At 44.0% G+C, this 26,680-nt stretch overlaps 2 protein-coding genes across 9 annotated transcripts in view; both read right to left on the bottom strand.

Annotated features, from left to right (window-relative positions):
- The window catches only part of LOC124286978 (smoothelin-like), a 56,915-nt gene extending 55,990 nt beyond the window's left edge, over window positions 1–925 (bottom strand). For 3 of the 7 annotated variants that reach the window (XR_006901162.1, XR_006901163.1, XM_046723438.1), the window contains exons 1-2: window positions 685–924; window positions 17–302 (exon numbers count right to left, since the gene is read on the bottom strand). Coding sequence is in view for 5 of the 7 variants with exons in the window: in XM_046723438.1 (XP_046579394.1) it covers window positions 17–209 (193 nt within the window). In the remaining 2 variants the exon portion in view is untranslated. Of the gene's footprint in view, window positions 1–16; window positions 303–684 lie in introns of all 7 variants that reach the window. The other 4 variants (XM_046723439.1, XM_046723441.1, XM_046723440.1 and 1 more) reach the window with 4 other exon arrangements.
- Window positions 926–10,267: 9,342 nt separating this feature from the next.
- The window catches only part of LOC124286977, a 76,303-nt gene continuing 59,890 nt past the window's right edge, over window positions 10,268–26,680 (bottom strand). For both annotated transcript variants that reach the window (XM_046723436.1, XM_046723437.1), the window contains one exon: window positions 10,268–12,006. In XM_046723436.1, the coding sequence (XP_046579392.1) occupies window positions 10,367–12,006 (1,640 nt within the window). In that variant the 3' untranslated portion in view covers window positions 10,268–10,366. The remainder of the gene's footprint in view (window positions 12,007–26,680) is intronic.

The raw sequence follows: 26,680 nt of genomic DNA, 5'->3' as shown, positions 1-26,680 counted from the left end.
GGTGACGAAATGCTACCTGTGACAGTTATTTGGCATGCTGTTCGATCTTCCCCCAACTCATTGCGAGCAACACAGGCATATTCCCCAACATCATCCAGAAAGATTTCTCCTATCTCGAGACGGGCAACATCCCCCGTCATAGCTCTGCTTGAAGTCTGAGGAGTTGCGTTGGACAAAGCCGTCCTTGTACCAGCCAATGGTCTCCGCATCTGCCACTGTGCAGGCCAAGGTAATGGAGTGTCCCTCTATCACGGTCTCATCATGCAGACACACGGAAAACACAGGGGCTTTCTCAGGTCTCTCTGGAAATCCCACAACGTTAAATATCATGCAGGTGACTATAATAGACTACATAGTAATAATTGTGGGAGAGGGAATAGATTGGAATTATGCTAGATGACCAACAGGAAGGAAACGGTGGGGAGTACTGTGTGGATGGTGGAGTGGGAAGGATGGATGTAAACAGCTGGAAACCAGACATGGAACTGGGCTGCAGGAAGATATATAGTTATATACTTGTGACATTATGCTTGACTTTATGCATTGGCAAGAGATACAGGTTAGAAAAAATACTTCTAAAATACTACCACAATCCAACATACATCTGCATTAACACTCAACATTAACTGACACAGGCATCGATATCTAAGGTTATATTGTTGACTCCTGGCAAGAGGCACTCACTCTTGACTGTGACGGAGTTCTTGGTCTCTGCCTCTCCATGCTGATTGGTGAAGACACAGCGAAATTGACCACTGTCCGTGGTTTGGGCACTGCTGATGGTGAGGGTGGCCTTACCACTGACTTCATCAAAGTCTGTGTGACACCGATAATCGTCCCCATCTATCTGCTGGTACCCCAGATACCACGTGACGGAAGGCGTAGGGTCGGCTGTGGCAGCACACTCCAGCACCACATCCTCCCCCTCCCTCACGTCAACATCCTTCACAGGGGCGGTGATCTCGGGACAACCTGCAGGCCACACACACTCCATCAGTACATCCGTACAACAACTCACACTCCAGCACCACATCCTCCCCCTCCCTCACGTCAACATCCTTCACAGGGGCGGTGATCTCGGGACAACCTGCAGGCCACACACACTCCATCAGTACATCCGTACAACAACTCACACTTACTTTGTTTCTACAGTCATTTGGTTCCAAATTAGTTTTGCTGAGTGTAATGTAATTTGTGTGATGCTGGTTTCAGAAATATTTGAACCACATCAAGTTCGTGGCGTACGAGATCGTGGCGTACATAACGGCTTCATGGACCTGCGAGATGACTTTAACACTGTGTGACGAGGGAACACGATCTTCCAACACCAAAATATGAACTTATCAGACTTTGAATTGTTAGTAAGGTGATATATCAAATTATACATAATATTAAAAAAACAGATTAGTTTCAAAACAAGCACTTCAAATGTTAACAATTACTGGATGGAATCAGGAAGCCTGGAACACCGTGACAGCATGAAGCGGTCAGGTCCATGCGGGCAGATCTACACATACATCTCTGCTTAACCACTGGTCACGCCCACAAACCAAAACTGTAATTGTATCCCAATTATGTAGATTGCTGCTCCTGATCTTGATCACTGGATTGTTTGGTCCAGACTTGATTATTTACAGACCGCCGCCATATAACTGGAATATTGGTGAGAGCGACGTCAAACAACAAACCAACTAACAACTAAACTTGCACATCAAGAGAGGCAAAGTTTGGAAGAGTTAAAGCAATGTTTTATCCAATATTTTACCAGTTGGATGAATACGGCAACATATAATCTGGCAAGTCTGTAACACTAAAGTATATCATTTGGGGAACTCATATGTGCTCACAATTTCAGTGGTTTATAGGAATAATTATCACACACAGTTAATATATGACACAAAACACAGTCACTTACATAAACACTTCAGTAGTCAAAATCTGTCCAGATGTATAACTTGACTTAGTTGAACAACTTCATCACACATGCACACCTAACACAGCTGCAGGAACACCTAACACAGCTGCAGGAACACCTAACACAGCTGCAGGAACACCTATCACAGCTGCAGGAACACCTAACACAGCTACAGGAACACCTATCACAGCTGCAGGAACACCTATCACAGCTTCAGGTACATCAGTCACAGCTGCTGGAACACCTATCACAGATTCAGAACACCTATCACAGCTGTAGAAACATCAGTCACAGCTGTAGGAACATCAGTCACAGCTGATGGAACACCTATCACAGCTGTAGGAACATCAGTCACAGCTGATGGAACACCTATCACAGCTGTAGGAACACCTATCACAGCTCCTGGTCCTGTGTGTAACTACACACCAAGGTATGGAGGGATTGATAAATTCTGAGCCTCAAATAAAAATAAAGCTTCAATATTGTCCCCTTCGACATTGAAACAAAGTTAGAACAAATTGTATCCCAGTTTCAAAGAAAGCCTTCTATTGGTTGGTCAAAAAGTTGGTTGGTCACCTTCCCAGTACTCATATCTTCATGGCTGGCTATGCTGCAAGCCTTCTGCAAGTTCTTGAACACAGTATGTTGTTCAAGTTTGTCCATTTGTCAACAGAACCCTGCCTATATGACTGACCTGTCACAGTGAAACAAAATGTGAGGCTAAGAAATCATCCGTGAACTCTTGTAAGTAAAACTGTGGTGTCCCCGTGTCACATGCATGCAGGGATGAAACACAACAGTGAGTCCACACATCAAACAGTGCACAACATTTAACGTGTAACAGCACACAACACAGGTAGATAGGGTGGGGGAACACTGAAACATGCGTACAAACTCTCCAGCCAGGGAAAACATGTTTCTTTCTAACCACTATACGTCTAGTGCTCTCTCCTCCTCCCTCCTCCGCACGGGCCACGGAGCGGAGATCACATGACTCTACACGGGAGATGTAGTCATGGATGCCTGTCAATACAAGTCACAATAACATTCAGCCCTTCTCTTGCAGTTATCATGAAAAAACAACAACTGTGTCCCAGAGACCTGCACTAAACTATTCAATGAACATGTATGGAACCAGGTATAGCAAAATCCTATCATGAGTAAACATTTTCATGCAGGCTACATTTCAGGCACTTCTACAGTTACATTAAGGTAACATCTCTACTTGCTGTTCTGCAGTCTGCAAACCTCCCCTAGCCATCATCTACAGCCGTATCTCCCTGGCTGTTGTTTACAGTCTGAATAACTCCCCTAGCTGTTGTTTACAGTCTGCCATCATCATCTACAGCCCGTATCTCCCTGGCTGTTGTTTACAGTCTGAATAACTCCCTAGCCATCATCTACAGCCATATCTCCCCTGGCTGTTGTTTACAGTCTGCAAACCTCCCTAGCCATCATCTACCTCCTAGCCATCATCTACAGCCGTATCTCCCTGGCTGTTGTTTACAGTCTGCATACCTCCCCTAGCCATCATCTACAGCCGTATCTCCCTGGCTGTTGTTTACAGTCTGAATAACTCCCCTAGCCATCATCTACAGCCGTATCTCCCTGGCTGTTGTTTACAGTCTGCAAACCTCCCCTAGCCATCATCTACAGCCGTATCTCCCTGGCTGTTGTTTACAGTCTGCAAACCTCCCCTAGCCATCATCTACAGCCGTATCTCCCTGGCTGTTGTTTACAGTCTCGATACCTCCCCTAGCCATCATCTACAGCCATATCTCCCTGGCTGTTGTTTACAGTCTGAATACCTCCCCTAGCCATCATCTACAGCCGTATCTCCCTGGCTGTTGTTTACAGTCTGATATAACTCCCTACAGCTGGATCATCTACATCATCGTATCTCCCTGGCTGTTGTTTACAGTCTGGATACCTCCCTAGCCATCATCTACAGTCTGGATATCTCCTGGCATGTTGTTTACAGTCTCGATACCTCCCCTAGCCATCATCTACAGCCATATCTCCCTGGCTGTTGTTTACAGTCTGGATACCTCCCCTAGCCATCATCTACAGCCATATCTCCCTGGCTGTTGTTTACAGTCTCGATACCTCCCCTAGCCATCATCTACAGCCATATCTCCCTGGCTGTTGTTTACAGTCTGGATACCTCCCCTAGCCATCATCTACAGCCATATCTCCCTGGCTGTTGTTTACAGTCTGATACCTCCCCTAGCCATCATCTACAGCCATATCTCCCTGGCTGTTGTTTACAGTCTGGATACCTCCCCTAGCCATCATCTACAGCCGTATCTCCCTGGCTGTTGTTTACAGTCTGGATACCTCCCCTAGCCATCATCTACAGCCATATCTCCCTGGCTGTTGTTTTTACAGTCTGGATACCTCCCTAGCCATCATCTACAGCCATATCTCCCGATACCTCCCTAGCCATCATCTACCCTGGCTGTTGTTTACAGTCTGATACCTCCCTAGCCATCATCTACAGCCATATCTCCTGGCTGTTGTTTACAGTCTAGCTATCATCTACAGCCATATCTCCCTGGCTGTTGTTTACAGTCTCCTCGAGATACCTCCCTAGCCATCATCTACAGCCATATACCTCCCTGGCTTGTTGTTTACAGTCTCGATACCTCCTCTAGCCATCAGCTACAGCCATCTCCCTGGCTGTTGTTTACAGTCTCGATACCTCCCTAGCCATCATCTACAGCGTATCTCCTGGCTGTTGTTTACAGTCTCGATACCTCCCCCTTTAGTAGCCATCATCTACAGCCATATCTCCCTGGCTGTTGTTTACAGTCTCGATACCTCCCCTAGCCATCATCTACAGCCATATCTCCTGGCTGTTGTTTACAGTCTCGATACCTCTAGCCATCATCTACAGCCATATCTCCCTGGCTGTTGTTTACAGTCTGAATTCTCCCTAGCCATCATCTACAGCCATATCTCCTTGGCTGTTGTTTACAGTCTCGATACCTCCCTAGCCATCATCTACAGCCATATCTCCCTGGCTGTTGTTTACAGTCTCTACAGCCGTATCTCCTGGCTGTTGTTTACAGTCTCGATACCTCCCTAGCCATCATCTCCTCTACAGTCCGATATCTCCCTAGCCATCATCTGCCATATCTCCTGGCTGTTGTTTACAGTCTCATACCTCCCCCTAGCCATCATCTACAGCCATATCTCCCTGGCTGTTGTTTACAGTCTCGATACCTCCCCTAGCCATCATCTACAGCCATATCTCCCTGGCTGTTGTTTACAGTCTCGATACCTCCCCTAGCCATCATCTACAGCCATATCTCCCTGGCTGTTGTTTACAGTCTCGATACCTCCCCTAGCCATCATCTACAGCCGTATCTCCCTGGCTGTTGTTTAGTCTTGGTACATCACCTAAACACACACACACTCTACGCGCACGCACACGCACACGCACACGCACACACACACACAACCTGGATTGCTGACCTACTTGACCTTCACATCTCACCTTTAGGTCTATTCTGCTGGATGTCCACAACCTCCTCCCGGTCATCCTCCTCTGACCCGGACACACTCCCATACCCACTGCTGGCCTTGGACACATTCAGCTTGCTGAGCACAAGGGTAGCATGGGATTTCCTGGGTGCATCTGCTGCCTCCTGTATCATGGACTGCAGTTGACTCGGCTTGTCCAGGGTGACCTTGGTGATGACTCTGTCTCCCCATGACTGCCCCTTGGTGACTGACTTGTTGTCGGACTCCACACAGTTGTCCTGTTCCACCACCTCCCCACCTGCTGTGTCCCGCACCCGTCTCGTGACCTGCACACTGCGCTGGAAGTAGTTGGACCCTCGAGATGTCAACTTCTTCTTGGTCTTGATCACATCGCGCTCTTGCAGCTGTGTTCCACCAGGCGATGTGAACAATGTCTCTACAACAGTGTCCCGCTCCTCAGCCTGGGCATTGCTGGGAGTACGGAATATCTTGGACCGTACGGTCACTACTCTATCCTGGTGGTCATCCTGAGTCACCTGCTGGACCGTCACTGTGCCATCATCATCCTCTTGGTAGGTTATTGCACTGCCGATAGGGGCACTCACAGCGTTGTCACTGCCAATGTGGGCACTCACAGTGTTGTCGCTGCTGGCCACCTCCATGCTGTCTGACTCACTGGGCATACCAGCAGTGTCCGCAAAACTGTCCATCACGTCAGACTCTACATCATTAACGGTCAACTTCTCCACGACGTTGTTGTTTTCTTCATAATGTGAGGCTACCTCCTCTATGGTACTTGGACTACTCACCACGCCTGAAGCAGCACACAGATATCAGGTAAATCATTGATAACACTATTTGTCTCATGTCAGTAGTACCGGCAATAAAACAGAGGTGAGATTCTTGATAAGAAATCTAATAACATTCGCGTACATATGCAATAACTAAGTATCTTGTCACCATAGTAACCTTCATGAAATAGTTCAGCAAACCATGTACACATACAGTGTGTGCAAGCTGCTAAAGTTGTCGCCGAGATTTTGGGTCATTGTCAGAGAATATGTGACCAATCTGGTCGGGCGATATTCCAAATTATGGCAGTTCTGACATTATGCTTGTGTTGATCAGTATGTCCCATATCTTAGCATTAAATTATTACGAAGTAGAATTAAATACCTAAATAGGCATGACACTGAAAACAATCGTTGACGTCATCTACAACACAGCTACAACTACAACATGACTGGGTCTGGACAGTGATTCCCTGCAGCCAGTCTGCAGCTGATGCCCAGCAGTGTATTACCTGAAGTGGCCGGCTGGACACTGGTCATTTCTCCATGTTGGCCTCTGTCAACAGTCTCCACCACCTGCAACAGATAGGTCAACACTTGAGCGTACACTCAACCTAACCTACTATACCACTAGCAGCACTATGTCCATGGCAATGGTCACCTGGTCCGTCGCAGCAAGCAAACCCTGGCTACAGGCGGCACAGTCTGGCACACCCTAAACACAGCAGCACACTAACACAATGTCGGCCTAATTATCTGTGTCACATTTCTCCAACACTCAAATATCAGTTGATTTATGACTGCAGGGACTGGGATGAGATAGAGGACTGTCCCGGGGAGGGGCACATACAGCAGCAGTTGGATACACAACAGAGGGCCCGTGATATACCAGCATAAATGTCACAGTACTTAGCCTGGTGTATTGGAGCCAGGGAGAGCGGGCAGTCGGTCAGCAGGGTGAGGGATGTAGGAGATAAGTACTGTTATATATGTGTGTCTGATGTATGCACATCTATCTGATACAGTTTACATGTGCAGTGTAACAATTGTGTACTCGCCAAATTTAGCATCCTGCTCCAACAATCACCACTTGATCAACTATTGATCACTTTAAAATTAATCTCCATAATCCCCTGGTACCAAACCCCAAAGTTACCAGTGAACATTTGTAGTGTATACTGAGGAGAAGGCAGCTGTGTAGACTATACTCTTAACCTCAAGGTATTCTCCTCCGCTCACACAGTACCACTAACATGGTAACACCAGGAAGACTCCATTCATCTCACGCCAGCCGTAATGTTCACCTGTAAATGTGCCCTATACACAAGTCCAACTATCTGCTGATATACCAAACACTGTGCAGTGATGTGTACTTTGGAGGACGCTGTCACACTGATAAAAGTACAGATTTCTTTAAAAGTGCTAACAGTATGGTCAACCAGTTAAAAAGATTTTTTCCTCAAATGTTTCAGAGCCAGTAAACATGAAACCCATTCATAACCCAGTGCACATTTAAAGGCATTAGGTGTTTAATATGTAGTTTTCATAAAACTAGATTCAGGCCTACCAAAGAAAAAATCCCACTGTGCAGAAAAATGCAGAAAAGCCCACATTAATCGTGGAAATAGCAACATAAACACATTACCTCGCTAATGAAAAAGTAAAAACGGCAACGAAAAACTATGAAACGGCGACATTTTTATATCAGCGAACTTTGACCTCTACTGCACATGAAAATTACGATCCGGGCTTCTTTCCAATTTCCGAGCAACAGTGAATCGCCTCGCGTAGAAAAAGTATTAAATATGTCGAAATAATTGTTCTCAATCGTTTCATACGATGTGCACACAAGTATCATGATGATAAATGCCAAATAACACAACAGAAATACTGTAAACGTACTTATTTTCGCGTGGTGCAATTTTCGCGGAATTGACAGTTTAGACTACATCGCGCGGTCAATTATTCGCGCAATCAGTAATTGCCGGAACTGCCAGCCGTCTCTTTGGCCGCCACTAATAGCAGTGAAAACAAACAGAGTGGCCGAACCTGTCAGGCGGCATTTATTACTTACTCACAGGAAATCCCTGTCTGTGCGATATACTAGTACACAGTAACAGTGATTTCAAACAAGCCGGATTGTTGTGAATGAGATGATTGAGTGTTAGTGACTATTCGCTTCATTATGAAACGTTTGTATCTAAATGAATAAATAAAATACTGCTGTATTATTTCTTTCCGAGTCGTTTCGTGGTAATCTGTTTTGTATCAAACCATCTGTCATGTGACCAATTTCCATGGCGGCCACAACACAATTCGGCGATGGGATTTGGCTCATTATTTAATTATGTTTTGGGAAATCCATTACAGCGACAGTTAAGTTTGATTCTTTATGCTACTATCAGTCGTCATTGTAAGATTCCCGTAGATTTCTGTCTTCAAACTTGATGTGTTATGGTAACAACTCAGGGGCGAGCGTGGCTAGACTGAATGGATGACAGGTTTATTCGCGGTGTATAAATTTTCGCGCTAAAATGTTTTGCGCGAAAAGCGCGAAAATAAAACCTGCGCGAAATATACTACGTTTACAGTACATAAAAAAGGAATGTAACTTTTGTCCAAGCTGGAAAATGTCAACATGCGGTTGACCCTTCCTCTTCCATGTGCGCATGCACAAAATCGAAGTTGCGGGCTCCTTGTTTTATGATGCAGCGTTAGCGATTTAAAGTTGCCATTTTACTGTTTCAGTAGCGAGGTATTATGTTTATGTTGCTATTTCCACGATTAATGTGAGCTTTTCTGAGTTTTTCTGCACAGTGGGAAAGTTTTCTTTGGTAGGCCTGAGATTAATTGCCTTGGAAAATGGTTTAAATGCCTCAATTGGAACTCATTATGATCATAATCCGTTCATGTGTATGCTTCAAGAAACAATTCAGTATGTATGCTAGTGAGTATATAACGCACGTGAAATTCACCCTGTACCATACAACACAACATTTATTTCATAAAAATGTTATCATGTGGTGGTGCTGCCTTCCCTGATAGTTATTATACACCAGACACACTTGAACTGAAAATTGCTTGGCTGCAAAACAGGTCCAGTGCCCTATGCACACTTGAAGGTATGAGCCCTGCAGCATTATAATAAGATCCCTAACATGTATCTTAGTTTGCCTAGAGTATCTGTATATCCAATACATCCCATCTTAGTCTATAACAGTGAATGTATGTGGATTGCTATTGTGTCACAGCAGTGGATCTCAGATGCCCTCATAAAATCCCTAGTTAACCCCCTCTATATACTGCCTCATGGGCTGTGCCAAGTATCTGCTTCACATCTACTTTAATGAAGGTGAAAGACAAAAAAACATAGCTCAACATTTGCAAACGTCAACAAAGAAAGCTGATTTGAAGATGTTGCTCTTAACATAAACATATTTAAATATTTTCTGCACAAAGAATAACCTAAAAATAAAAATAAAATAATCAAGCTGTTTAAAACAATATTTGGTCAAGGCATATGGTCAAGGTGTATTGGCATAAAAAATGTATGTTTGACAGACAAATGGTCAAGGTGTCGTGACACTAGACCCAGTAGGAACATTTACTCATGTATGACAGACATATGGTCAAGTTCTTAAGGCAATAGCCCATTTCAAATGAATACACTGGGGTTTTTTTCTTATCAAGAATTTGTTGACCTTGTGACCTTTATTATGATAATATCTACATTAGTGAGACATGGTAAAAACTAAAAGTGTCACCACACACGTGAGATTGTCCATATGCTCCTGAGTCTTGCCACTGTCTGCACTAGCATATCACTAGCATATCATAACACTAACATAACACTAAACACAAACACATAATAACACTAAACACTAAATAACACCAGGTATGACCCCCATCAACTGATGGTCACAACTGCATGGTCTATGACAGAATGGTATTGGGCAGATGATTGCCTTGTACCTAGAGGACAACACTCTTTCCATCAAATATTACATAGAAATCAGATCTACAACTATACCCTGATATCTATACAGTCTGCATAAAGCAGGCAGTACTTACCTCACTGTTGTCATTCTCGTCTATAAACTTTATTGCACTCAGGTCTTCCTTGACGTTCCGCAACAGTATCCATGATTTACTCTGCTCCACATGTTGGTCAACACTAGCCACCTGTGTAGCCATCTCTCTCAGTGCCAGTAGTCTCAGCTATTGTCTGTATACAGCTGGTCATGCTGGTCACTTGGTCAGTGTCATCATCACTGACTTCTACATCCGACAGTTTAGTATCAGAGGCTGTGCTCACATGGTCGATATCGTCTAGCATATCCATGAAGGCTTTCTCCATATCAGACCTATTTTCAAAACTTTTCAAAGGCTTGCAGTCTGCCTGACTGGGTTTTTTTAACCAGCTTCGAGTTTGTGGAACAACATCACTATGGGACCGACTCAGTCCTTTTGATTTAGGTTTCAGGTCAACCTTAAACACATACTTGTCTGCACAATTGTCTGATTTCACCACAAAACACTCAACATTGTTTGAGTCATTGGTCTGTTTGGCACATTGATCTGTTGAGGCACTGAACTTGTGATCTCTGCCTGAATCCTTCTCATTGGCAGAGGATGAGGTAGTTGGCAAGTGTTTAGTGCTGCTGCTGCTGCTGCTGCCACTGACGGGTGGAGAGGTAGAAACACTCACTAGTTGGCCTGTTTTGTCTTTAGGCGCCGGGTTGCTACCTTCAGTCGCTATAGTTTTCACAGACACAGACGTAACTGGGGAAACAGTAGAGCGGTTCAACACAATATTACCCTTGTGTTTACTGGGTACAGTATTAGAGCTGTCTTTACCCTGGGAGAGTCGATCAAACACAGTTCTTTGATCACTGTCAGTCTTCACTGCAACGCTTCCAGCCTTGGACTTGAGTTTGTCAACATGTGGGAGGACTCTTTTCTTACAATCTGTTCCCCTGCCGACGCTAACTTTGTCCTTTGCATCCAAACCTCTAGATGCTCCTGAGTTTAGTTTCACTGTTAAACTTGATTTCAGTGTTGGTTCCTTCCTTCTGTCAATGATTAGATTAGACTTATCAGCTTTCAATGGCTGACTTTTGCCTTTCTTTACATCAGAAGTCTCTGACTGTCCAGTGTTTGAAGATGTCAACAATTTGCCTTTGCCTATTACACTAACCTTCTTGGTGTTTGCTGGTACATCTGCTGTTGTACTGAGATTACCCTTCCTGTCCGTAACATGTGATGGGCAGGATCCGGAGCTGGCTGTATGTCCCTTGTCAGTATTCTCAATACTGTCTTTGCTTTTCTGTGACCCTGGGGTTATGGACTGACTGTGTTCTTTCTCTCGATTACTAAGCCTAGCTTTAATCTTGGCAAGAAAGTCTTCTTCCTCTACCCCAGAAGATGTTTTGACAGCCTTTTTGGGCACACTTGTACAGACTGAAGAGGATGTCCTTGTCTTGTCAGCCTTGTCTGAGCTGTCTCCTGACCTTCTGCCCTCCGGACTCACTCTCTGTCGCAGCTGCTCTGTGGAGAACTGGATCTCCACTGTTGGGTAGTTTGCTCTGACTTTTGAGTCGCACTCAGTCCGTGTCAAATGAACATGTTTCACTGTGCTGTCCTTTCGCTGGTCCTGGCCATTACTGAACTTACTCCTGGCGGCATCGTGTGACAGTCTTCTGGAGTCTGTCTGCTTCACACTCTGTGGCCTGTGCAGTGGGATGTCCTCAGACTGGCGTCGTCGGCTGTTCTCGGCCTTCGACAACCTATTCCCAGCAGACAACTTGACTTTCTCTGTAACAGAGAAATAAGTAGCATCACCTGACTGTTAGCAGAGGTAGCAAGGTAATACATTATAGAAGAATTAGACCTGTATATACAAGAGTAACTATCCATGTTTCATTGCTTCAACTCTGCTGCATTACCTTGAGAATTTTAGCAAATGATCTATGGTTTAATAAATGTAAGTAGGAATAATGCAAATTCTACCATGACTTCAGTAAATACTGGATTGTGATTGGTTAACTAAAGTCATTCAGAGGTATATAATCACATTAAACAGGTCTCTGATTTTCCGATTTTCATCTGCCCACCAACATGGCGGACACCAAACAAACTTTCAATACATCTATAGATTACATATGTCTTTAAAGATGGATTTAGCGATGATGGGCTCGCACTCACTACTTGTGTAAATCACAGAAATAGGTGTTAATACATACAAACATAGAAACAAATATTCAGTCGAACAAGATGAAAACATCATCTGCTTTCTGAATAAAAATTCAGCAAGAAAAATATGTTTACGTTGATTCTATGTTATGTCAAAATAGAGTAAGCAATAGACTGCTACATAATTTCTGTATTAAATTTATTATCAGATTTTGTTGACGACATGGCCACTGATCTTGATCTGGTAATGGAGGATGAATTAACATTGAACACCCAAGAAAAGCCTTCCATCCACCATAAATATAGACAGTTGGACTCTCATTAAAACAAGTGATATATTTATGAGAAATATGTACTGTTTCAAATTTAGCAGCAGTATAATATAATTACAGAAGCTGCAAACCATTAAAACCGTTCTGTTTAACCCAACATATTTTTTCTAAAAAATATTATGTCGTTGAAAATATGATTAAGCCTAGTCATGATCCCTCTAATCCATTACACGCATTTGGTTTTAAATCAAATTCAGAGCTATTATAATTTCGTTATCCAACACAGTATGTTTATCTCCTAATGAGTTGTATACTAGTTCACTGTGAGTGATGTCTTACTACATAGATGTGATCGGAACATAGACTGGTCTGAGCATGGTGACAACCTCCTTCACCTTGTCTGAGCATGATGACAACCTCCTTCACCTAGTCTGAGCATGGTGACAACCTCTTTCACCTAGTCTGAGCATGGTGACAACCTCCTTCACCTTGTCTGAGCATGGTGACAACTTCTTTCACCTAGTGTGAGCATGGTGACAACCTCCTTCACCTAGTCTGAGCGTGATGACAAGCTCCTTCACCTAGTCTGAGCATGGTGACAACCTCGTTCACCTAGTCTGAGCATGGTGACAACCTCCTTCACCTTGTCTGAGCATGGTGACAACCTCCTTCACCTAGTCTGAGCATGATGACAACCTCCTTCACCTAGTCTGAGCATGGTGAGCATGATGACAAGCTCCTTCACCTAGTCTGAGCATGGTGACAACCTCCTTCACCTAGTCTGAGCATGGTGACAACCTCCTTCACCTAGTGTGAGCATGGTGACAACCTCCTTCACCTAGTCTGATTATGGTGACAACCTCCTTCACCTAGTCTGAGCATGGTGACAACCTCCTTCACCCATGGTGACAACCTCCTTCACCTAGTGAGCATTCACCTAGTGTGAGCATGGTGACAACCTCCTTCACCTAGTGTGAGCATGATGACAACCTCCTTCACCTAGTCTGAGCATGGTGACAACCTCTCCTTCACCTAGTGTTAGCATGATGGCAACCTCATTCTGAGCATGGTGACAACCTCCTTCACCTAGTCTGAATATGGTGACAACCTCCTTCACCTAGTCTGAGCATGGTGACAACTCTTTCACCTAGTCTGAATATGGTGACAACCTCCTTCACCTAGTCTGAGCATGGTGACAACCTCCTTCACCTAGTCTGAGCATGGCGACAACCTCCTTCACCTAGTGTGAGCATGGTGACAACTTCTTTCACCTAGTGTTAGCATGAAGACAACCTCCTTCACCTTGTCTGAGCATGGTGACAACCTCCTTCACCTAGTCTGAGCATGGTGACAACTCTTTCACCTAGTCTGAGCATGGTGACAACCTCCTTCACCTTGTCTGAATATAGTGACAACCTCCTTCACCTAGTCTGAATATGGTGACAATCTCCTTCACCTAGTGTGAGCATGGTGCCAACCTCCTTCACCTAGTGTGAGCATGGTGACAACCTCCTTCACCTAGTCTGAAGATGGTGACAACCTCCTTCACCTAGTGTGAGCATGGTGACAACTTCTTTCACCTAGTGTTAGCATGATGGCAACCTCATTCATCTTGTCTGAGCATGGTGACAACCTCCTTCACCTAGTCTGAATATGGTGACAACCTCCTTCACCTAGTCTGAGCATGGTGACAACTCTTTCACCTAGTCTGAATATGGTGACAACCTCCTTCACCTAGTCTGAGCATGGTGACAACCTCCTTCACCTAGTCTGAGCATGGTGACAACCTCCTTCACCTAGTGTGAGCATGGTGACAACTTCTTTCACCTAGTGTTAGCATGAAGACAACCTCCTTCACCTTGTCTGAGCATGGTGCCAACCTCCTTCACCTAGTCTGAGCATGGTGACAACCTCCTTCATCTAGTGTGAGCATGGTGACAACTCTTTCACCTAGTCTGAGCATGGTGACAACCTCCTTCACCTTGTCTGAATATAGTGACAACCTCCTTCACCTAGTCTGAGCATGGTGACAATCTCCTTCACCTAGTCTGAGCATGGTGCCAACCTCCTTCACCTAGTGTGAGCATGGTGACAACCTCCTTCACCTAGTCTGAAGATGGTGACAACCTCCTTCACCTAGTCTGAACATGGATACAACCTCCTTCACCTAGTGTGAGCATGGTGACAACCTCCTTCACCTAGTGTTAGCATGATGACAACCTCCTTCACCTTGTCTGAGCATGGTGACAACCTCCTTCACCTAGTCTGAATATGGTGACAACCTCCTTCACCTAGTCTGAATATGGTGACAACCTCCTTCACCTAGTCTGAATATGGTGACAACCTCCTTCACCTAGTGTGAGCATGGTGACAACCTCTTTCACCTAGTCTGAATATGGTGACAACCTCCTTCACCTAGTGTGAGCATGGTGACAACCTCCTTCACCTAGTGTGAGCATGGTGACAACTCTTTCACCTAGTCTGAATATGGTGACAACCTCCTTCACCTTGTCTGAATATGGTGACAACCTCCTTCACCTAGTCTGAGCATGGTGACAATCTCCTTCACCTAGTGTGAGCATGGTGACAACCTCTTTCACCTAGTGTGAGCATGGTGACAACCTCCTTCACCTAGTCTGAAGATGGTGACAACCTCTTTCACCTAGTCTGAGCATGGTGCTTCACCTAGTCTGAGCATGGTGACAACCTCCTTCACCTAGTCTGAGCATGGTGACAACCTCCTTCACCAAGTCTGAGCATGGATACAACCTTCTTCACCTAGTCTGAGCATGGTGACAACCTCCTTCACCTAGTCTGAGCATGGTGACAACCTCCTTCACACGGATGATCAGCTAGAACGGAGACTTGTTGCCAAAAATGGCAGGTGACATTTGCATAGTTGCACCAGTATGAGTGAAAGCTGAGCATGCAGATCAAACATGATCTCAATGGTTCCTTACTGACAGGCATGTAATTAAAGGTATTGTGAATATATACATGAACATCTAATATATACAATTCATAATTTGCATTGTATGAATTTACATCACAAGCAACACATGCATGTTATGTTCCAGCAGGGGCCTCACCCTGTCTCATGGGGTGTTTAATGCTATCTGTGTCATCTGTAGTGTGTGTACAGCTACAAGTGGATAGTGACACCTGTGTTAGCAACAGTTAAACCCATGTCCTAAACATTAATAAAGACCTCTACAATTAAGATTACACATGTCAATACAAGGTTATTCCAATAGGACACTAATACCTAATCCCTTACACAAGCAGGCCACTCTGTGTTAACAGAGGCTTCATGTCTTAACACTAGCGCCCAGTCAGGCACTAAACCTTTTCACATTCAAATATGAAATGATATTCAGGTATAAAACGCTATAGACACAAATGAACAATCGTAATTCTGTCAACAAAACCAAAATAGTTTGTCTGCTTGTGTGGCTGTCTACCTGCGAGGGCAATCCCCATTGTCTTTCTGGGATTATAGAGCCCAATAGACGGATGAGAGATTCACAAGGCTCATGCATGAGTGAGCACATAGTAATCTACACACAGTGGACAGACTGAATGGGGATGTAGATCATGGGGGTAGACCTTGGGGCTGAAGCTGTTTGAGGATGATAGGATGGGGAATAGGGTTGGGGTGATGGTGGCCAGATGAGAGCAGGGATTGGGGATAGGGATATAGGTGGTTGGACAAGGGTCTGTGTGAAGGAGGTTGGACAAGGGTCTGGGTGAAGGTGGTTGGACAAGGTTATGGGTGTATGGGTGAAGGTGGTTGGACAAGGGTCTGGATGAAGGTGGTTGGACAAGGGTCTGGGTGAAGGTGGTTGGACAAGGGTCTGGTCGAAGGTGGTTGGACAAGGGTCTGGGTGAAGATGGTTGGACAAGGGTCTGGGTGAAGGTGGCATGGGTGTATTGCACTGGACACACCATATGCACTGCATCCATGTACTAGCAAAATCAGTCTTGTACATTACTATAACAATTTGCAAAATGATTTGAGTGTGTAAGATTTACTCCTGTTAGACATTTACTAAGCTGGTATTGTATGTGCTATACATGTGTTTGATGAGTACTGTCAGGGGACTACAAGGATTCCCCAGGAGGCACACACATGAACAAACTGTGTGGCACTTTGATACATCGGCATAATGGGGTATCAAAGTCTCATGTTTTCAGCGGGTCTGTTTGTAGCCAGATAGCCTTCTGGCCTTGTCGCTGTGGGGGAGGGTTTACCCACATTTGTCACATACCTCCACCGTACAGCAGACCAACCCCTCTGTGTGACATTGAGGGTGGTGGTGTGATGGTATGACATGGCGGGAGGGTGGTGTGATGGTATGACATGGAGGGAGGATGGTGTGATGGTATGACATGGAAGGAGGGTGGTGTGATGGTATGACATGGAGGGAGGGTGGTGTGATGGTATAACATGGAGGGAGGGTGGTGTGATGGTATGACATGGAGGGAGGATGGTGTGATGGTATGACATGGAGGGAGGATGGTGTGATGGTATGATATGGAGGGAGGATGGTGTGATGGTATGACATGGAGGGAAGGTAGTGTGATGGTATGACATGGAGGGAGGGTGGTGTGATGGTATGACATGGAGGGAGGGTGGTGTGATGGTATGACATGGAGGGAAGGTAGTGTGATGGTATGACATGGAGGGAGGGGTGTGTGATGGTATGACATGGAGGGGGTGGTGTGATGGTATGACATGGCGGGAGGGTGGTGTGATGGTATGACATGGAGGGAAGGTAGTGTGATGGTATGACATGGAGGGAGGGTAGTCTGATGGTATGACATGGAGGGAGGGGTGTGTGATGGTATGACATGGAGGGTTGTGTGTGATGGTATGACATTAGGGAAAAAACATTGATAATCGTATCATGGAATACATTGATAATCACCAAATAAGGAAAACATTGGTAATCACCAGGCTCTCATTAGGGAAATACCTTTATATTCACCAGGCTCTCATTAGGGAAAAACATTGATAATCACCAAATAAGGAAAACATTGGTAATCACCAGGCTCTCATTAGGGAAAAACATTGATAATCGCCAGGCTCTCATTAGGGAAATACCTTTATATTCACCAGGCTCTCATTAGGGAAAAACATTGATAATCACCAAATAAGGAAAACATTGGTAATCACCAGGCTCTCATTAGTTCATTAACATTTACAATCGCCAGGCTCTTCGTAGGGAAAATCATTCATAATTACTAGACTCATTACAGACAAATTAGTAACTGCCAGGCTCTCATTAGGGAAAACCTTTGGTAACTCCCTGGGTTGTACTAGGGAGATACATTGGTAATTACCATTATGGAGTAAGCTATTTGATGTAAATAACACCTAGCTTACATACAGGTATACCCATGATTATATCAATGCTGGTCATGCTTTCATCTGTTCAAGTGTCCAGGCAGCTTACCTCGGATTCTGTCCAGCCAGAGGGACATGGCGTGTTGCAGCTACTGTCACTCCACTAGAAGTCAGTCGTACCCTGTACTGGTAGCAGGGCTACTAAACACTACATTTGTCACCTCCAGTTACGCTTTGTCCTTCAGCTCATACCGTATCCTCACTCAACAGCAATGGTCAAATGACAGGACTACCGCCCTTCATTATATATCAAGCACAGTGTGAGCTAATAATCTATCAAATCATTGACCGGCCTCGTAAAGCCTGTCAAGCAGTCTCAATCACCAGTTGCGAGCCTATCGCAAGGTTGTACAGTCACCATTCACAACATCTCTGGCCAGTCAGTCCCCCGGGAACAGGTAATAAATCCTCCTTTCAATATCATTACTTATAATGCCATTCTGATCAACTCATATCCTGTCATATCAAAAGCACTCGAACTTTTCAAGTCAACCTTACTCCAAAATCATATTTTATGTGCTTGACAAACGAATTGTTATCACGTCCAAGCTTGACCAGTCACTGTTTTCAGGAGATCTAGGTGGTTGTAAACAGGTTGAATGACTTGAAGTAGGGCCAGCCGTGATGAAGACTCTTGCAGTAGACATGTGCTGGAGACCGGTAGTTAGTTCCTGTCCTCCTGTCATCACATCAAAGCCAAAGGGCTCCGTTGTCATCGTGTGTGTGTGTGTGTGTGTGTGTGTGTGTGTGTGTGTGTGTGTGTGTGTGTGTGTGTGACAATAGCTGTCGGTCAGTGCTACACTCAAAACACCCATGAGGTAAAGGGGAGTTGGGACTATGCGAAGCTGTACACACACAACACTAGACAAATAGCTATGTGGGGCTGGTCCATTATATCGCCCTTAATCAAATTTCAATCACACTCCTTGGGCTTAATTACTGTTATTTACACAGCTCCTGGCTGTTTTCCACATCCACAAATAAATAAGCTTTTAACTCACAACATAGTTCTACTGTGTGGGTCTCCAGAGTTGTAAGCAGTGGAGTAAAAGCAGGTAAATATTGCTGACTGGCAGACTGCAATCATGTACATTCAAGCTAAAACCCCTCAATGTTTCACATTAAAATAAGAAAATGTAACTCAAAATCAAATACATACAACTATATATGAACTTAATATAAAGTTTGTATAAGATATTTAAACAACTACTGTTTCTTCACACAATGGCTATAGTTCCAGCATGAGACACTTCCTTATTGTAAGCTCCATCCAGTATGGGTGACACAGCAGACAACTGACTGCATGGGGAAATGGGTGATGTTCATGGGAAACTGATGTCATATATCTAGGCTGCCGAGTCATTGTTCCACTGTATTAGATTAGTTTATACAGAATGAAGAAGTCATTGGAAGATGAACTTGTCTGGAACTGAAGGCATATCCTGAGAGACTGTACGTGGTGACACTTCTAGTGAGTGCAGTGGTGGATGTGACATCAGTGAGGCATGCAACATAACCCACAGTAATTACTGCTCCCATACAACAACTACTGTAATCCTCAACTGCAGTACGACTTACTCCCATTCAATGCCCCTTTCTCCCTGAGTATGTCATCAGTCATTGTTGGACACATAGTGGTACATCTCTTCCTTACATCACAATCTGTTGTCTGACAGTATATTTTCCGATATTCACAAGTTATGACAATATTCTCAAAAATATTTTAAAAGTTAAGAAACACCACATTTTCAAATTATTTAAATCAAATTTCCTGTATTGTTGATTTCTATTTCCTTCTTGGTATGAATGCCCAGGACAGACAATTAACAAAACTTGCAAAACTGACAAACAATCAGGACTGAAAAGTTTCAACAGCATAGGGTGTCATGGGGAGAAACATACAAGAACTTCACAGTGCCAAACATGAAGCTGAAATCTTGCCCCAAACACAACCTAGATGTTGAACTCCTCTGGTAACTACACATGGTCAGGTGAGCTAGAAATGATCTATTTGGAATGATTGAATGTCAATGATGAAGTGGCTTCCGTGAATGAGTGAACACTGGGTGAGGATTGCTTCACACCAAGTGACCAGTTGCTTGACCAACTTGAAAATATTGTCCTACAATGGTCACTTCAGCCTCAGATTTCTCTTCATTCAAGATGACAACTTTTTTCAAGTAAACAATCTGTTCTGTAATAAACAAGGGAATTTAGCTTGAGAAAGAGTATGCCATCGTATTAAGAGCTAAAGCCAGCATGTACAAACAGTCTGCCCAGTATCATGGGCTGGCACATGGGCACCTGTTGCAATACACAAGTGTGGATCAGTTTCCCACTTTCAGAATTACTCCCTCTTTCACTATGGGGACTAAGTGGTCCTTTATACAGATTATTTGCCTATGTAAACTACTCACTTGATGCAGCAAAGCCCCGTGGTTGTCACACCTGTTGTCGAGGAAGCCAAATACACTGTTGCTACTGTCAGTGGTACATGTGCTGTAGCAGAGCATCTACAACAGTCTACTGCCTTGTGTGTTTATAAGCTCCACACAGTGTCCACATGAGAGGGAGACAGAGACATTGAGAAGCAGGCAGCAGAATGTAGCCCCACAGGGGGCATCCTCATCCATACCCAGCATCCAGGGAGAAAACTGTATTACAACGCTTGGGAGAGCAGCATTGTCCCACCACTCAACCACAACAATCTCCATGTCCTCAATGTGAGCATCCTCATTCAGATCCTGCTTCACACTGAGTTTGAGATGGAGGATACACTGGACAATTAGTGGAAGAGCCTAAATCAGGCTTGCTAGATACAGGAATGCTGGCCAGCTTATCACTGAAACATTCCCCCCTAGCCAGTTGACAAACTTAGGCAACACCATGGATAACAGAAGAGACTTGAACCATAATGACCTCAAGATGCTTTTGAACATCTGACCTCATGACCTCAAGCTGAATTTACCTGAGACAGTCACAGACTCTCACCTGTACATTAAGATTCTGCAACACAACTGAGAAGAATCCAGTAACTGTGGTTACAGCATCCCCCCATTCATTCATCACTTATTATCCTGTGTGTTACTACAGGCTGTCTCGGGGCGATCAGTCACGAAGGTGTGCCGGTGTGTGCTGTAGGATTTACATGTATCTAACCACAGAATATCTTTAGCACTATTTACTTTATACTAACATCTAGTCTCTTAAATGAACACACTTTGAAGAAAAAAAAACAGTTCCAAAATTGTATTCATAAAATCTAACATAAAGGATCCCAGAAAATGTCTTCTTCTTTTCTCCCCAGTCCAGGAGACAACCAACAAGAGGTCTTGGCTCAGTCTTGGGGAGGGGTGGGTTGGTTGGTTGGTTGTTTAATGCCACACACGGTCTGAGTCACAATAATCAAGTCTGGACCAAGACAATCCAGTGATCAACAGCATGAACATCGATCTACGCATTTGGGATACGATGATGTATCAACCAAGCCTGCGAGCCTGACCAACCAGTCCCGTTGGTCGCCTCCTACAACAAGCATTTCTAAGACAATTCTAACCTGGATCTTCAAGGGTCGGCAGGGAAGGGGGAGTCTCACCATGTGCTAATACTAAACACTACTGACAGATGGAGACTAAATGATAATTATAAGCTCTGTCCTTGCTTGTGCTGCATTCAGCAGATTTGTACAGGCACTGACACTGTAGTAATCTAGAGTTGCCACATGTTCTAGACTTGCATCTTCAGATACACTGGTATTCTTCTGAATACTAACTGGCATTTGTTCAAACACACTGTTTACCATTTGTTCTTTATGAAATAATGTTAGGAAGCGTAACTTTATAGATAGTTTTGTTGTGATATGGAAGCCAAACACTAACGTTATACATAGTTTTGTTGTGATATGGAAGCCAACCACTAACATTATACATAGTTTTGTTGTGATATTGAAGCCAACCACTAACGTTATACATAGTTTTGTTGTGATATGGAAGCCAACCACTAACGTTATACATAGTTTTGTTGTGATATGGAAGCCAATCACTAACTTTATACATAGTTTTGTTGTCATATGGAAGCCAACCGCTAACTTTATAGACAGTTTTGTTGTAATAATTGGAAGCCAGCAACTAACTTTATACATAGTTTTGTTGTGATATGGAAGCCAAACACTAACTTTATACATAGTTTTGTTGTGATATGGAAGCCAACCACTAACGTTATACATAGTTTTGTTGTGATATGGAAGCCAAACACTAACGTTATACATAGATTTGTTGTGATATGGAAGCCAACCACTAACGTTATACATAGTTTTGTTGTGATATGGAAGCCAAACACTAACGTTATACATAGATTTGTTGTGATATGGAAGCCAACCACAGTCCAATGTAACAACAGTTAATTACAGTCTGTCTCATCCAATTAGATGGTTGATGGTGTATCAATGTTGTAAGAGATGCTGTCACAAACATATTGAAGGACATGTGACAAGTAACTGTCTAAAGGCCTTGGGTACAGTCTATGTTGAATGCCTGTTGAGACTGAGAATATCCAGCAGGGACTGATATAGCCCCTCCACGGGAGGCACCAACTATCCCAAGGCCCTGCCCAACACAAACACTGTCCACACAGATATGCTACATATATGTAAATAGGGAGTGTGATAAAACCCAGGCAAATCATAAAATACCTTGAAGTTTGATCTAAGCAAGCCATGCATTGATAAGTGAGAACGTGACAATCTACCAGTCTTTGTGCCCTGTGTGTAACAGAGTAGTAGCTGGAGCAGATTCCTCTAGATATTCCCTATCACTGGGGAAACATGGGACTGTCACTAGACTAAACATGGGGGCACGTTCCTCTCAACATCCACCTTCAGGGGAAACATGGGACTGTCACTAAACATAGGGGCACGTTCCTCTCAACATCCACCTTCAGGGGAAACATGGGACTGTCACTAAAAATAGGGGCACGTTCCTCTCAACATCCACCTTCAGGGGAAACATGGGACTGTCACTAGACTAAACATAGGGGCACATTCCTCTCAACATCCACCTTCAGGGGAAACATGGGACTGTCACTAAACATAGGGGCACACGTTCCTCTCAACATCCACCTTCAGGGGAAACATGGGACTGTCACTAGACTAAACATGGGGGCACGTTACTCTCAACATCCACCTCTCTGGGACTGTCTCTACACTAAACATGGGACTGTCTCTACATCCACTAAACAACATGGGACTGTCACTCTCAACATGGGGCACCTTCAGGGGAAACAGGGAAACATGGGACTGTCACTAGACTAAACATAGGGCACATTCCTCTCAACATCCACCTTCAGGGGAAACATGGGACTGTCACTAGACTAAACATGGGGCACGCGTTACTCTCAACATCCACCTTCAGGGGAAACATGGGACTGTCTCTACACTAAACATGGGGGCACGTTCCTCTCAACATCCACCTTCAGGGAAAACATGGCACTGTCACTAGACTAAACATTGGGGCACGTTCCTCTCAACATCCACCTTCAGGGGAAACATGGGACTGTACCTAAACATGGGGGCACGTTCCTCTCAACATCCACCTTAGGGGAAACATGGGACTGTCACTAGACTAAACATGGGGTCACTGCATGGGAAACATGGGGGCACGTTCCTCTCAACATCCACCTTCAGGGGAAACATGGGACTGTCACTAGACTAAACATTGGGGCACTAAACATTCCTCTCAACATCCACCTTCAGGGAAACATGGGACTGTACCTAAACATGGGGGCACGTTCCTCTCAACATCCACCTTCAAGGTAAACATGGGACTGTCACTAGACTAAACATGGGGGCACGTTCCTCTCAACATCCACCTTCAGGGGGAAACATGGGACTGACACTAGACTAAACATGGGGGCACGTTCCTCTCAACATCCACCTTCAGGGGAAACATGGGACTGACACTAGACTAAACATGGGGGCACGTTCCTCTCAACATCCACCTTCAGGGGAAACATGGGACTGTCTCTAGACTAAACATGGGGGCACGTTCCTCTCAACATCCACCTTCAGGGGAAACATGGGACTGTCACTAAACATTGGGGCACGTTCCTCTCAACATCCACTTTCAGGGGAAAATGGGACTGACACTAGACTAAACAATCTACACAAGGTCATTGTTGTCCATCTGACACACAACAGAAAACCATTGACTGTCTATTTGACACAAAAAAAAGGTCACTGTTGTCTATCTCACACACCAGAAGGCCATCGATTGTCCATCTCACACACAACAGAAGGCCATTGCTGTCTACCTGACACATAATAGAAGGCCATTGATTGTCCATCTGACACACAATAGAAAGCCATTGTTGTCTATCTGACACACAACAGAAGACCAATGTTGTCTATCTGACACAGAATAGAAAGCCATTGATTGTCCAACTGACACATAACAGAAGGCCATTGATTGTCCATCTGACACACAATAGAAAGCCATTAATTGTCCATCTGACACACAATAGAAAGCCATTGTTGTCTATCTGACAAATAATAGAAGGCCATTGATTGTCCATCTGACACACAATAGAAAGCCATTGTTGTCTATCTGACACAAAATAAAAGGCCATTGTTGTCTATCTGACACACAATAGAAGGCCAATGTTTAATATCTGACACACAACAGAAGGCCATTGATTGTCCAACTGACAAGCAATAGAAGGTAATCGATTGTCTATCTGACACACAACAAAAGGCCATTGATTGTCCAACTGACAAGCAATAGAAAGCCATTGTTGTCTATCTGACACACAATAGAAGACCATTGATTGTTCATCTGACATACAATAGAAAGACACTGTTGCCTATCTGACACACAATTGAAGGCCATTGTCCAACTGACATACAATAGAAGGCCAATGATTGTCCATCTGACACACAATAGAAAGCCATTGTTGTATATCTGACACACAATAGAAGGCCATTGTCCAACTGACACACAATAGAAGGCCATCGATTGTCTATCTGACACACAACAGGCCATTAATTGTCCATTTGACACACAATAGAAAGCCACTAATTGTCCATCTGACACACAAAAGAAGGCCATTTTCCAACTGACACACAATAGAAGGCCATCGCTTGTCTATCTGACACACAACAGAAGGCCAATGATTGTCCAACTGACAAGCAATAGAAGGTCATCGATTGTCTATCTGACACACAACAGAAGGCCATTGATTGTCCAACTGACAAGCAATAGAAAGCCATTGTTGTCTAACTGACACATAATAGAAGGCTATTGATTGTCCATCTGACACACAATAGAAAGCCATTGTTGTCTATCTGACACACAATAGAAGGCCAATGTTTATTATCTGACACACAACAGAAGGCCACTGATTGTCCAACTGACACACAATAGAAGGTCATCGATTGTCTATCTGACACACAACAGAAGGCCATTGATTGTCCAACTGACACACAATAGAAGGCCATTGATTGTCCAACTGACACACAATGGAAGGCCAATGTTGTCTTTCTGACACACAATAGAAAGCCATTGATTGTGCAACTGACACACAATAAAAGTCCATTGATTGTCCATCTGACACACAATAGAAAGCCATTGTTGTCTATCTGACACACAATAGAAGGCCATTGATTGTTCATCTGACACACAATAGAAAGACATTGTTGCCTATCTGACACACAATAGAAGGCCATTGTCCAACTGACATACAATAGAAGGCCGTTGATTGTCCATCTGACACACAATAGAAAGCCATTGTTGTATATCTGACACACAATAGAAGGCCATTGTCCAACTGACACACAATAGAAGGCCATTGATTGTCCATCTGACACACAATAGAAGGTCATTGTCCAACTGACACACAATAGAAGGCCATCGATTGTCTATCTGACACACAACAGAAGGCCAATGTTGTCTATCTGACACACAATAGAAAGCCATTGTCCAACTGACACACAATAGAAGGCCATCGATTGTCTATCTGACACACAACAGAAGACCATTAATTGTCCATTTGACACACAATAGAAAGCCACTAATTGTCCATCTGACACACAAAAGAAGGCCATTTTCCAACTGACACACAATAGAAGGCCATCGCTTGTCTATCTGACACACAACAGAAGGCCATTGATTGTCCATCTGACACACAATAGAAAGCCATTGTTGTCTATCTGACACACAATAGAAGGCCATTGTTGTCTATCTGACACACAATAGAAGGCCATTGATTGTCCATTTGACACACAATAGAATGCCATTGTCCATCTGACACACAATAGAAGGCCATTGTTCATCTGACACACAACAGAAGGCCATTAATTGTCCATTTGACACACAATAGAAAGCCACTAATTGTCCATCTGACACACAAAAGAAGGCCATTGTCACTCTGAAACACAATAGAAGGCCATCGCTTGTCTATCTGACACACAACAGTAGGCCATTGATTGTCCATCTGACACACAATAGAAAGCCATTAATTGTCCATCTGACACACAATAGAAAGCCATTGTTGTCTATCTGACACACAATAGAAGGCTATTGTTGTCTATCTGACACACAATAGAAGGCCATTGATTGTCCATTTG

The sequence above is a fragment of the Haliotis rubra genome, unplaced genomic scaffold (genome assembly GCF_003918875.1).
Source record: "Haliotis rubra isolate DU_JTF1 unplaced genomic scaffold, ASM391887v1 Scf397, whole genome shotgun sequence".
In the NCBI taxonomy this organism is placed as follows: Eukaryota; Metazoa; Mollusca; class Gastropoda; order Lepetellida; family Haliotidae; genus Haliotis; species Haliotis rubra.
The sequence above is the reverse complement of the archived record's forward strand: the minus strand, read 5'-3'. Positions and strand labels throughout refer to the sequence as shown.